The 12,243-nt window shown below is 43.6% G+C and overlaps 1 protein-coding gene across 2 annotated transcripts in view; it reads right to left on the reverse strand.

Annotated features, from left to right (window-relative positions):
- Positions 1 to 565: 565 nt before the first annotated feature.
- Positions 566 to 12,243, reverse strand: part of RCOR2 (REST corepressor 2) — a 187,755-nt gene continuing 176,077 nt past the window's right edge. The window contains exon 13 of one of the 2 annotated variants that reach the window (XM_086938139.1): positions 566 to 3,483. In XM_086938139.1, the coding sequence (XP_086794265.1) occupies positions 3,133 to 3,483 (351 nt within the window). In that variant the 3' untranslated portion in view covers positions 566 to 3,132. The remainder of the gene's footprint in view (positions 3,484 to 12,243) is intronic. The other variant, XM_086938140.1, reaches the window with a different exon arrangement.

Below are 12,243 nucleotides of genomic sequence, written 5' to 3' on the forward strand. Positions count from 1 at the left end.
CTATTGAAGTGCATCAATTTTTTTTGTCTAAATCTACTCTGTAAGGTAATCAACGTTTCGCAGTTCAACAAAATGTATTTACCCAGGCCTGCAAGCAACATTTCAGGAACCGTATTACGTATATATCTGTAATGTTGGACATTTGTAAACATAAGTGATTTTTTAAATCAGTTACTGAATCCAGTAAGTGATTATAATTGTCAAGATAAACGCAAGATTTTACCATCTAATGCTTTCAACCAGATTGGTTTAAAATCCTGTAATTTTTTTTATATGCTGTAACAATTTTGAATGAGATACATAAAAAAAGGAATCACTATTAATGAGGCCATATAAAGATATGTTTAGTATATTATAAGTGCTAGAAAAGTACTTAAAAACTTTGAGAAAAAAAAATCCCAAACCAACAGCCAGCCATCTAGCTCCGTTCAGCAAAACTTTAAATTCAATGATGTAATAAAACATTAAAAGAAAGACGCGTTTTGCACCAGAGCTTCTTGTACTCTGGCCAAACGGTGAAAGGAAGAACATAAAATAGGAAGAAAAAAAGCTTAACACCGATAAGTCTAGTAAAATATTTTTATTGAAAATGCGATGCAAACACAAAAAGAGGAATGCTTCGGTAATCACTTAACACAGTAACAACATGAAAGAGGGAGATAAAAAGTCAATTTAAATAATCTACATGGTATAACAAAAATAATTTAACAAAAGAAAATACAAAAAAAATTCAGTGTTTCAAGTCTTTCATCTTCTTTCTGGTCCGTAGATGTCACGTTTTACAATGGCCAGCTTGTCATTATGAGAGGGATCTCTGAGAGAGAACATTGTAAGTGTTAAAAATCGAGACTGGTACAGCCTTCATTGCCAGAGTGCTGTCGTCTTGACTAACTTGAGTTAGATCTTGACATTTCCAGCTAATAATACGGCAGGGCCAATATTAGCAGAGTCAGTTAGAACAGCAAATGCTTCTTTCTATATTGTGCAAGTACCCTGCAGAAAAAAAACAGTATGATGCGATAACCTGGGGCAGTTAAGTCATGTTGTGCAACTGGCCTGGGCAATTCAAGTCAGTCTGTTGCAAATCGTCCCATTGTGTAGAAATTGTAAACGTCGACCACCAAGGGACTTGTCAGCATGAAGACGGACCTGCCCTCTCCAGCCAGACAGGTGTTGATGGAACATCTTTCTGCAGTAAGAGGCTTCCTCAAGTGGACCTAGCAGCTAGACATCCATTCTTAAGATGTACTGCACAGATTGATAAGTGGTATACATTACCACCACATTTCCAGCTCTGACCTCTTGGGCGTCAAGCTGCATGTTGTGGACGTCTTAATTGGGATCCCTAAATCTGAACGAGGTCTTCAGCCCTGGCTTACAATCACACCTACTACATGTCCTAAGTGAAATCCACTCCTGTTGCTGCGCCCCAAATGTTCACTATCCAAGGCGCTTCCCTGTACCCGTGGCCAGCAATACCAAGGCCCACCTGGACCTGAAAAATACCTGCCTGCCACTCGCCTCTTGAACAACCAAACATGCACGCTGAGATCCATTCATCTTAGCTTCCACTTTTGCAGCCATCTCCAGCTCCCAAAATGTCCAACGGCTTAACTGAAGGCTGAGTAAAGCCTCAAACCCAGCCCTTTCTCAAGGGGTGTGCACCTCCATGTGCATATTTTGGTACCAGGCAGTAATGCCAGACATGGCTGGAGACACACTTCTAACGTCAGGCAAGTCCTACAGCACTCTTCTTCAGAGTTGCATTTACCCCTCAACATGGGAATCATCTAAAACACCTGTGACCCCCCTCTGCCCCCAAAATAAGGTTGAAGCAACACTGCACCCAAAAACTTGCCTCAAATCGGTGAGCAGGGACTAGCGAGGGACATGTGACACTGCAGCCCAGAACAGAGGGGCACTGACCGAGCCTAGTGTGGGGATAAGGAGTGGGCTTTCCAGGTGCTAGTTTACGTGCACTGGTAGAGTTGTTGGGGATTAAGAAAGGAAATAAATTGAGGCAAGTTGGGAGATCTGTTTGCAACCCCTAGTGGAACAACAGGGTGCTGCAGGTTAGGATTGAGATACGCTGTTGGAGCGCGCTCTGGGCCTTCAGATTTGCTTCCTGCATAGCAGATTTATTTAAGTTGTACTGAAATGCCAAGCTTAGCCTTCTCTAAACGGTTTGAAAAGGAGCAAAATTAACGGGGCAAATAAAACCCCAACAGATCAAACTGTCTCTTGTGGCAAGTATACCCTCGCGCTGTTGTCAAAGGCAGCCTCTGGCCAACGTACTTTAGGCAGATTCTTGGAAGAAGGCCTCTGCTATTGTGTCTTGAGACCTAATTAGGGCCAAGTAGTGAAAACAGGCATTTCGTGCATGCTTACTTCAAACTTGCTAGGGAGGTGTTGGAAGCCACATACCTCATAAGAAAACGTATTCTTCAACTTGGATTTGTGGAATTGTACAATTTCAAAGGTTCTGGTTATTTATATTCGGCCCGACCCACAGTACAGTGTGGCAGAAGATGGACATAAGAAGAAGGCGAGCTGGGCCTTGTTTATGCTAGTAGGCAAAGAACATCTAGTGGAAAGACAGATGAAGACAAGGTTTTCCCTCTACCAGGGCCACTGGGACATTATTTGGTTGAAAACAGTGTGGTAGGGGATACAGATATGGCCTAATTCCAATCCACTGGCTACAACTTTACACACTAGTCTAAGCACTTGGTTTCCCACCCTATGCCCCAGAGCTCCTCCGTCCTTGAGCAGTGCAGACAATCAACTTTCATGCGCAGGCACCAGCATGACAGACTGGAGGCCAGAAAGTTCCAATCTGAATTCTTGGGTTGATGGAAGTAGTTCGCTTTACCCAGATGAATGCTAATTCCACCAAGCGTCCAGGAGAGCCAATGTCTTTCTTCAAGAAGTTCACAGAGCTCATATTAAAAAAAAGAGTTGGAGAGAACACATCATCAAGTCTGTGAATTTGCAACTCCACCAGCAACTTTTCTTAAAATCCTGCCCCCATGCCCTACCCAAAACACACATACCTCCCTCCCAAGTCAAAGGCTGCTGGCTGACTCCACCTGGAAAGCAAACATTCCCGGTCCAAGAGTTTCAAAGACGCCATCATAATGGTACAGATGTTGGCGGCTCAGCCTGCAAACCCACCAAGGAAGGGGGGAGTGGTGTGCCAGTGGCCAACTGAAGAGAGGATCTGGTGTTCTGGCGGGAGGCAGCTACTGCTGGGCGGATGAGAGGCGGCGGTGGCTGATTGGGAGATGGCCGGGGCTGGAGGAAGCGGCCCTGTTGGAGCGGCGGAGGCTGGCGTAGTAGCGTCGGTGCTGTAGGCAGGGTTGGTCTTAGGAGCGGTGGTGGCTGTGACAGGGCAGTGCTGGAAGCAGCAGCAGCACTGGGTGTTGAAGCAGAGGATGTGGTTGTGGTCTGGGCAGACGTCTTTGTTACAGCGGTAATTTGCACCTGGTGAAAAAAAAAAAGACAACGTGAACACTAGGAATACACTCTGATTCACCAACTCAGTTGTTTCATGAACACACATCTTGGAGTACCACGTGATGGCACTCTCTAGGAAAATCTAAATGCAGAGGCTAAAATTGTCTTCCATTAAAGTAGAGGGCTTGGATACTGTCATTTAAAATAATCCTGTTCAGCAAAGGATGAGATGGCATGACCTAAGAATTAATCAGCACAAGCCTTAAAGGCAAGAATGGCAAAACAGTCTCTCCTATGCTTGAATTCCCATATATTCCCAACTGTGATGAAAGTTGTGAGCCTGTTTGCAGGTTGCCAAGACCACGGAGCTCCAGATCATAACCAGAGGATGCCCACGAATTGGGTTTGGGTCAGTGATTCAAAAACCAAGCTCAGAGTTATTGAGGGCACATTCGGTCATACTCTGTGGCACTGCCCAAGGATCCAACAACTTTGGAATGGGGTAGCGGAAAAGTTACACTTAGTGATGGGTACTCCCTGTCTCCACAACTGTTACTGGGGATTTGTGACCATATTGAGATTTCAAAGTATAAGATATTTTTTTAAGAGGCTTTGGGGGTTGCCAGACCTGATAATGTCCAAAATGGGGATCGCCTTTGGGGACGTTGACTGAGGGCTAGAATAGGAAGATGGATGGAAGCATGGAGGCAGAAAGACATACTTACTGAAAGCTTAGGGTGTCCCAAAAAACGTACGGGATACACTGCATTAAACTACTGGTTTCGCTTGAAACTGCACAGTGTTTAACATATTGCATGTAATGTGGTCTGAACCTGCTCCAAGCACCAGGAGGGTTTCAAGTATACTGTGGTACCTGTTTATGGGATGCTAGACATGTTTCCTGCTCCTATTAGTGGAGATAACCTCTGTGTGTTTTGTTTCTTTCTTCGATGTACATTTCAAAACTCAAAAATCTAATAAGAATATAAGAAACCTGTTCATTGCAAAACAGTATCCATGTTACAGCCACATTTGAGAGGCAACGCAACACAAAGAGTCTGGATATTGACAGACTAAAGAACAAACATTGTAAGAAGTTAAAAAAAGGTAACCCTTTGTTCATGTTCTCAGGATTTGGAGCAGCATCGACATCAGATCATTAGCGACTCTTACAATTGGGGGGCAAAAATCTGAAGACCCCACTCAAGAAACACTAGCCCAGACAGTCTATCGTTGAACTTTCCCAAGTTAATGTTTCTTCCGGGGGGGGGGCATGTCCAGTTTTCAGTGCTCCTTTCCTTATGCACTCGGTTTGCACTCTACAAATACCAACACATACAGACAAGCTCTCCATGTTCTATTCAAGCACACCAGGAATCCCCTCCCAAGCCAAACCTGGAGGGATAGACTTTGAACTTTTTCAGATCTTATGTACACTAAGTCATCTGCCCTAGTTTTGGTTCATTTGGACCACTCAGTCTCACCACATTAAGAAATCTGGCCATTAAGAGATTTTGCGAGTCAAAGAAAGTCGTATTGTAAACTCTCTCATCGTCTTGGTTCGAGTACAGCCTCCTCTTTACCTATCAGAGTGTGAAGGAACACACATGGCCAGACTGAGGTATCTTGTACTGCTAGGAGGCATTTGCGCCCCACTGCACTTAATTTGCAGTCTTTTATGGCCACTATATTCCAAGTGCACAGCATGGTGAATCCAGAAAGATTCACGCTGCAAAATGTTACATACTGTCTAAGCACCTGTTTGTAATTTGCTGTGCTGTAAATTCACAAGCTTTGCATGCTCGTGCCATTATTGTTGGCTCAGATGTTTGCAAGTAGCAATCCCCCCCCTTGAAGTCTTTTGAGTCACGAGATGTGCTGTGACTCCTGTCTTAATGGACAATACGCATGGGCACCAACTCCATCTGAGATTGTTTTTATATACCGGTTGAGAGTATGGATGGAACGTTGCATGATCGTAACATGGTGCACTATGCATATTAAGCAGAGTCAGTTATTAAAAGATCAGCAATAAGTACAGGCTTCTGGGGTGAATCTACAGCACTATGAACAGAGGCTTACAGGGTAAGTAATCTATTCCCTTTATAGCATGTTGGGCTGTAGATACACATGCTCTACATAATCTATAAAGCAGTACTTTTCATAAGCAGTGGCTAGCATGTTGATGCAGAGGTCTGTAACAAGGTCCTTAGGAATATCTGGCCAGCCATAGCCTACAGGTGGGCTAAGATGTCCCCACGGTAGTCCTTAGTAAAGGTGCGTGGCGTTGACCAAGTGGCCGTGTTGCAGATATCAGCTAGGGGGGATGTTGCCTAAGAAAGCTATGGTTGTCCTTCGTTATGGGTAGAGTGCGCCCGGGGCAGCACAGGTAGGACCCTCTTAGCTTTGTGGTAGTAGGGTTGGATGCACTGTACTATCCATCTAGCTATGGCTGCTTTAGAGCTGGGATGACCTCTGTGAGGCCTGGCAAAGATGATATGTTCAGAATTCTGAAGGGGCTTGGTCGTTTCGATGCAATACGCAAGAGCTCTTTTGACATCCAACATGTGCTGGGCTCTCTCTGCTACTGAATCTAGCTGCGGAAAAGTCTGATTAAAGTGACACGGTCATACTACCTTGGGGAGAAACATATTGCTTCAAAGATCGGCCCTATCCTTGTGAACCTGGATGAAAGTTTCTTTGTAAGTTGAGTGCTTGCAGCTCACTAATACGTCTGAGGGAAGTAATGGGCACTTTAAGCTACTTTCCATGAAAGGGAAGGGGACATGAGTGTTGAGGTTCAAAGGGTTGTCTCGTAAGGACTACACTGAGGTTCCACATGGGGCAGAAGTGTTCGAGAGGTAAGACCCTCTTAAAACCCTCCAAGCCTCAATTAGTGGGATTTCAAATAGGGATGAAAGTTCCTGGTTTTGCTCATAGGATGCAACGGCACCTAGGTTTTAGGCATATTGATGTTCAGAGAAGGTCAGACTTTTGCAGATGTAAAAGGTAGATGATGTCCTGAAAGGTATGCTATAGGGAGTCCAGGTCTTTGGAAATACAGTGGTGAACAAACCTTTTCCCCTTTGCAGCTTAGCAGGTTTGTGTACAGAGTCTACATGCTTCTTGCCGTATCGTCATGCATTTCTGGGGGAAGCAAAAGAAACATCTCAGATGACAGATTGCTAGGTTAAGCTGTCTGGGATGAGGGTGTCCGATTTGGCTTTGGCTCTCCATTAGAAGGTCCGGTCTGAGCGGAAGCTTCTTGTGAAGACAGATGAACATCTCCAGGAACAAGAAGTACCAGGTCTGCTGGCTCAAGTGGAAGCCACCAGGACAACAGTCAAGGATGCCAATTGACTGTGGGTACCTGGAGGCACAGCTTGGGTTTTTTGCATTTTTTAGGTGGTAAATAGGTCTTTTTGTTGAGTGCCCAACACTGGAAGTACCTGTGTCGGAATTGCGGGGGAGTTCCCACATGTAGACATTTTGATGCATCATGCGGAGCAGGTCTTCAAAGTTGCTGTCCAACCCCGGATGGGGTCCGCTTAGGGTTATAGGTTGTGGCACATAGACATATGCTAAATCCCCTGCACTAATGTTGATAGCAGGAAAGTGTGGATGCCACCATGTTTGAGAAATACATGGCAGTCATGTAATTCAGGTAGATGGGGTAACCATTGTATTGAGGGGGCCACATTCCCTATCCAGTCATGTTGTCGAGATGCGCATCCCAGCCTGAGAGAGAGGCAGCTGTGGTAATGGTCACCTGTAGAATGGGGTCTGAGAAAGGCCTGCCCTGCAAAATGTTGTTGAGGCTACTAATGCAGAGAGCGGTGAGCATTGGCCTTTACCATCACTATATCACTAGTCATGCCTCTAGACAAGATGTCCAGCTTAGGGCCCAGAAGTTGGATCCCTGACAGATTTTCAGCAGAACTACTGATCTGTAAATGAGATGGATTCAGATTCAGTCTATGTAAATGTATTTTATAGAGATAGTCTGAAAATCCAGGATGATCAGACACTGCTGGGCTTAAATTAGATACCCCTGCACCAGAGGGGCAGCCCTGAAAGTAAGCTTGATCTGTGCATGCCACAACGTCCAGGGTGGCATTAGGACAAGCATCCAGAGTACGGACAAGACTAAAGAGTTAAAAAGACATAACTTAATTTAGCCCAGAGTACCAGTTTTATGATGATAAAATGTACTATTATTCAAAGACCAGATGAGCCTACAAGTTGTGAACCATTTTCTCAGCTTTCCTTGTATGTACAAATCTAAATAACCGTGGTGGTAAAACACTGAAGCAGTCCTAGTTGGCACTTGACTAATGGGTCAATATTTCCAGTCTGCGTCTAGATGAACTATTCCCGGCGGGCTTCTGAAAGAAGTTGCTCTCCAGCTGCCTGTAAATACCTCTCCTGTGCAGCCCAGGCTACTAAATTAGAAGATTTGTTTGGCTGAATATGTATTCCAAAATTCAAAATTGAAAAACGTTGAGGCAAAAATGTCTTTCAGAATTTATATGAAGATGTTTGAAGAAAAATGGTTTGATTAGAAAAATATATTTAAAGTGGATATTTGAGTGATAAAACATGAGGTGTTGGAGTTACTTAGTGCTAAGGTTACTTTGATTCCAGGGGAATTGCAGCTAGGGCCGTCAGAGGCATTCCAAATCGATAAAGCCTTTTTTTCTCACTATTGCTGGCAACCTTGAAATGATCACTGCGGTAATCTTACATGGGGTGGCCACTAATGTGAGCTTGTCTGATGTGGTCACTATTACCAAACTAATATTAGTAACTCGGTATGACTTTAATTGAAAACAAGTAGTTCTTATTACAGAAAAGGTTGGAAGACCCTGCATTTAGACTTTGCTTTTTCTCACAAGACAAGGAGAGCATCGCACTATACGCAATCGGCAGAGTTACTGGAATGCGTAACTGTAGTGTCAGTTGGAGTGGCAGGGACAAGCAGCCTCCGTTCAGTCTGGTAATACCTGGGCAAACTTGGAAAATTACAGACTAGCCTACAACTATGCCACAACTGGAGGCTTAATACTATCCAGACTTTACCTTCATTGCTGCAAAGTAACAATTGTACCAAAACACACTTAAAATCTGAAAGGAACCAATCAGTAAAGTTAAAAAAAACTAAAGCCCCCAGAAAAAAAGGAACATTCAAGGAGAGGCATTTTTTCAGCAGTTTTTTCCATACACGTTTTACTTTGATTACACAAAAATGTTATTGTAATTCAAAATCTAATGCAATCTGAGTGGCTTTTACAATATGCTGAATAGGACTCACTGGCTCAATTCAGCCTTTGGCACCTTTAAATAACCTTTCCTAGGCTCTTGCCTGCCTCTTTCCTTGCTGCTGCTCCTGTCCAGTCATCATTTCACTGATCCCTTTGATGGACTTGCCTCACAGCTGGACTGTGAACTTTTTCAGCAGTAGACTTGACGGTATAGGATGAGCCTTTAGACTGCTGTCACCCAACCCACTTGCTGCATTTCACTACATGCACCTTTATGGCTCATTCACTGCTAGGTGAGAAACAACAGGACCATTTTAGCATCCCAAACACACAGCTTGAAGCCACAACTTTAATCTAATGTGATCAATTAACCTCAGGCAGCACAAAAAACATTGAATGAACTCAAAGTACTTTGCACACATGGTGATCTGTAAAAATCAGCACTGACCCAGCCCCAAAAGAGCCACTTCAATCTGAATTGATAGGCCACATACCCCTGAAAATATGATCAACCCCAGTTGCAAATTGAATCCATTAAGCATAGCTTGCCTAAAATGAAATGCACGTGCACAATACTTCAGTGTTGATTGCACATCTATAGGAATATCTAAATGTAACTATTTAGATCCAAAACAATCAAACATTTGAATAATTGTAGAAGACAATTCAAATATTTTATTTGCTGTACATCCTATTGATCCAATGACCTAATTGACTCATTCGAACATTGAGTGGCATGAATCAGATTTCATTCCTCAATGCATTTTATGTACAAATTATCGCTGTCAGGAGCATTCACTTCACCTTTATAACTTCATTCATTAACGACACGCAAATCCACAAGCAAAATAACAACACTATTGTCATCCGATTTCCGAGTAAAATCATACCTGTCTAGTACCAGTGCACATTACCAAACGCCCGTTCAACAACTTTGCAGAACATATGCCATCATTATTCTACGTTGCTCCTCCCCATTACCCAATTATATCGCACCCATTTCACTTCCATTGTCTGCTTCTAATATTATTATTATTATTGTATTTCTTATATAGCGCAAGAATCGACCCCCGAAGGGGTATCGCCGCGCTTGCCTTGGGAACCCGTCCTGGTTTTTCCCTGTGAGATAGCCCCTACAGGGCATCCCCAAGGTGAAAGCCAGGCATCCCGCCGCGGGGGGCCGTTGTGGAGATTAAGCAAGCTTAATGCCCAGAGTTTCAGAGTGTGAACCCATGATTAGGTCAGGCACCGAAGCGAGAATTATCGAGTCCATGGACTTTTTGAGCTCAACACCCTGCCGCGTCGGGAATCGAACCCTGGTCCCGGGTCTGACCTCTGCTTCAGGGTCTGCCTGCTCTAACCAGTGAGCCACACTTCTCCACATATACAGTCCTAAAGACAACAGCTCATATTGTAACATATGTTTAATTCTCTGTCCTACTGGGTCTAATCTCTTCATCCAGAAAATGTTTCTCTGTAATAGTTTCTTGTGATCAATAGCAGTTTCACACCTGTAGACTTTCCAGAGTTTGCAATCAGAGTTGAATTAACATGTGTGCCACAGCATTAAAATGTTTTGCCACAGCATTAAAATGTTTTGCCACATCCGTTCCAGATTTGTGGGCTGTGGAACAATAGAACCTTATGACAGCACTCTTTAGTAAAACAAAAGGACTATTAGATCCTGCGATGACAGTCCTATATATAGTTGTTTCAATACTCCAAATTAGAAAATCTCATTCTCTTCTTGGTGGAAATCCGCAATAGAAAGGTCATGTACAATAATCACTCCAGTATTATTTAATTTGTTTCTTTGAGTCCACAGTTATTTTATTGATTCCTTTTTTCTGTTTTACAACACACAGTTTCATCTTATCCAAAAAGACTTTTTCAAGGCCAAGCGGTCATATTTCCGACCAAACTGCACTATTTAATCTGTACACTTCTGAATTTCACGTTGATGTCAAATGGTGTCCTCAACTCGAAACTTTGTGTCATTAGCAGTTAATATAACAGAAGAAAATTCTTTATATTTTGTAATCTGACAAAAATCACCAGTGCAATATCAATGCGCCTCATGTACACGACAGCCGTTCCTCCAATAGTAAGTCTTGCAACAAACATTACGTCTCGTTCACAGATCAAAGATGTCTTCTCCTTTCTCTTTTAGATCATTTGTAGAAAGATTTTCTACAAATTCGGACATTGTACCGAACGCTTCATTCTACAAATAATAATTGAAGCAAAGTTACATCGCCCTGGGAGAACATTTCCTTTTGTTTGACAAGCACGATTTGATCAGTGATATGAATGTTAATTTAAACTTTGGGCGCCCCTTGAAGCAGGATTCAATTGAAAGTACGATTAAAAGATCACAAATAAGCCTTGAGGAAGTCTCGTGGTGACAAAACGCGTCAGCTATGATTATGTATCATGTTTTTAATAACTGAATGAAAATATCATTGGGATGTGTAGGTAGGCATCCTTTAGGTCTATGGTGACCATGAAGTCCCCTGTTAGTATCTGTGGAAGTACTTCTTGCAGGGATGTCATTTTGAATTTTTGTGTCTTTATAAATTTGTTGAGGAACCTTAGGTCCAGGATGGGTCTCATTGTTTTGTCTACTTTGGGTACTAGGGAGTACGTAGAGTACACCCCCTTGTTCCTTTCCATGGGAGGTACAGGCTCGATAGCCTCCTTTAGTAGGAGTTCCATTCTTTGATAGTGCTCTTTTCTTTGGTTTTCTGCTTGGTGGTGAATTTTCTTAACTCTATGCAGTACCATTACTGTATTGTGTTGATGATCCATTTGTCTGTTGTAATCTTTCTCCACTCCTGGAGAAAACGTTTTAATCTTCCTCCCACTGGTGTGGTCTTTCGGTGCGGGACACTCCTGTTTTTTGTTTTTGTGCTCCACCCTTGGATTTTTTTGTAGGGTGTGCACTATCAATGTGGCCGAGTCACTTGGAGGTGGTTTGCTGTCCACCCCTCCTGTTTCCACGTCCACTCGCCCTCCCGCGAAAGGACTGGCCCCTATGTTGGTATTTCCACTGCTGTTTTTGCTGGCCTTGTTGCGTATGGGTGTCGCTTTGGTGGGAATGTTGGAAGGTCTGATGCGACATTCCCGGTTGGTTTCCCCCTCTCCCGTGTGGTCTCCGTGACGGGGTCCCTCTCTTCGCTCCCCTGAATTGCAAGGCCCCCATGGATCTTGCGGTGCCATTATCCTTTTTGAGCTTTGAGAGCTTGTCGTCCACCGGTGCTCCGAACAGAGTTTCACCGTTGAACTGAGCGTTCAGGATGTTTGGTTGCACCTCCGGTTTAAAGCCTGATATTTTGAGCCAGGCTTGTCTTCTTTCTGTGATGCCCAGCATCATAAGCCTGCCTGCCGTGTCTGCCCCGTCCAGTGCTGTTTTTAGGCAAGAGTTTGCCAAGTTCTTGCCCTCCTGTACCAGGTGCGAAGCCCTTTGTTGGTATTCTTGAGGGAGGGGTTTCACCAACTGCCCCAGTTTCTCCATGATTTGGTAATG

Source organism: Lissotriton vulgaris, chromosome 9, assembly GCF_964263255.1.
Source record: "Lissotriton vulgaris chromosome 9, aLisVul1.2, whole genome shotgun sequence".
Lineage (NCBI taxonomy): Eukaryota > Metazoa > Chordata > Amphibia > Caudata > Salamandridae > Lissotriton > Lissotriton vulgaris.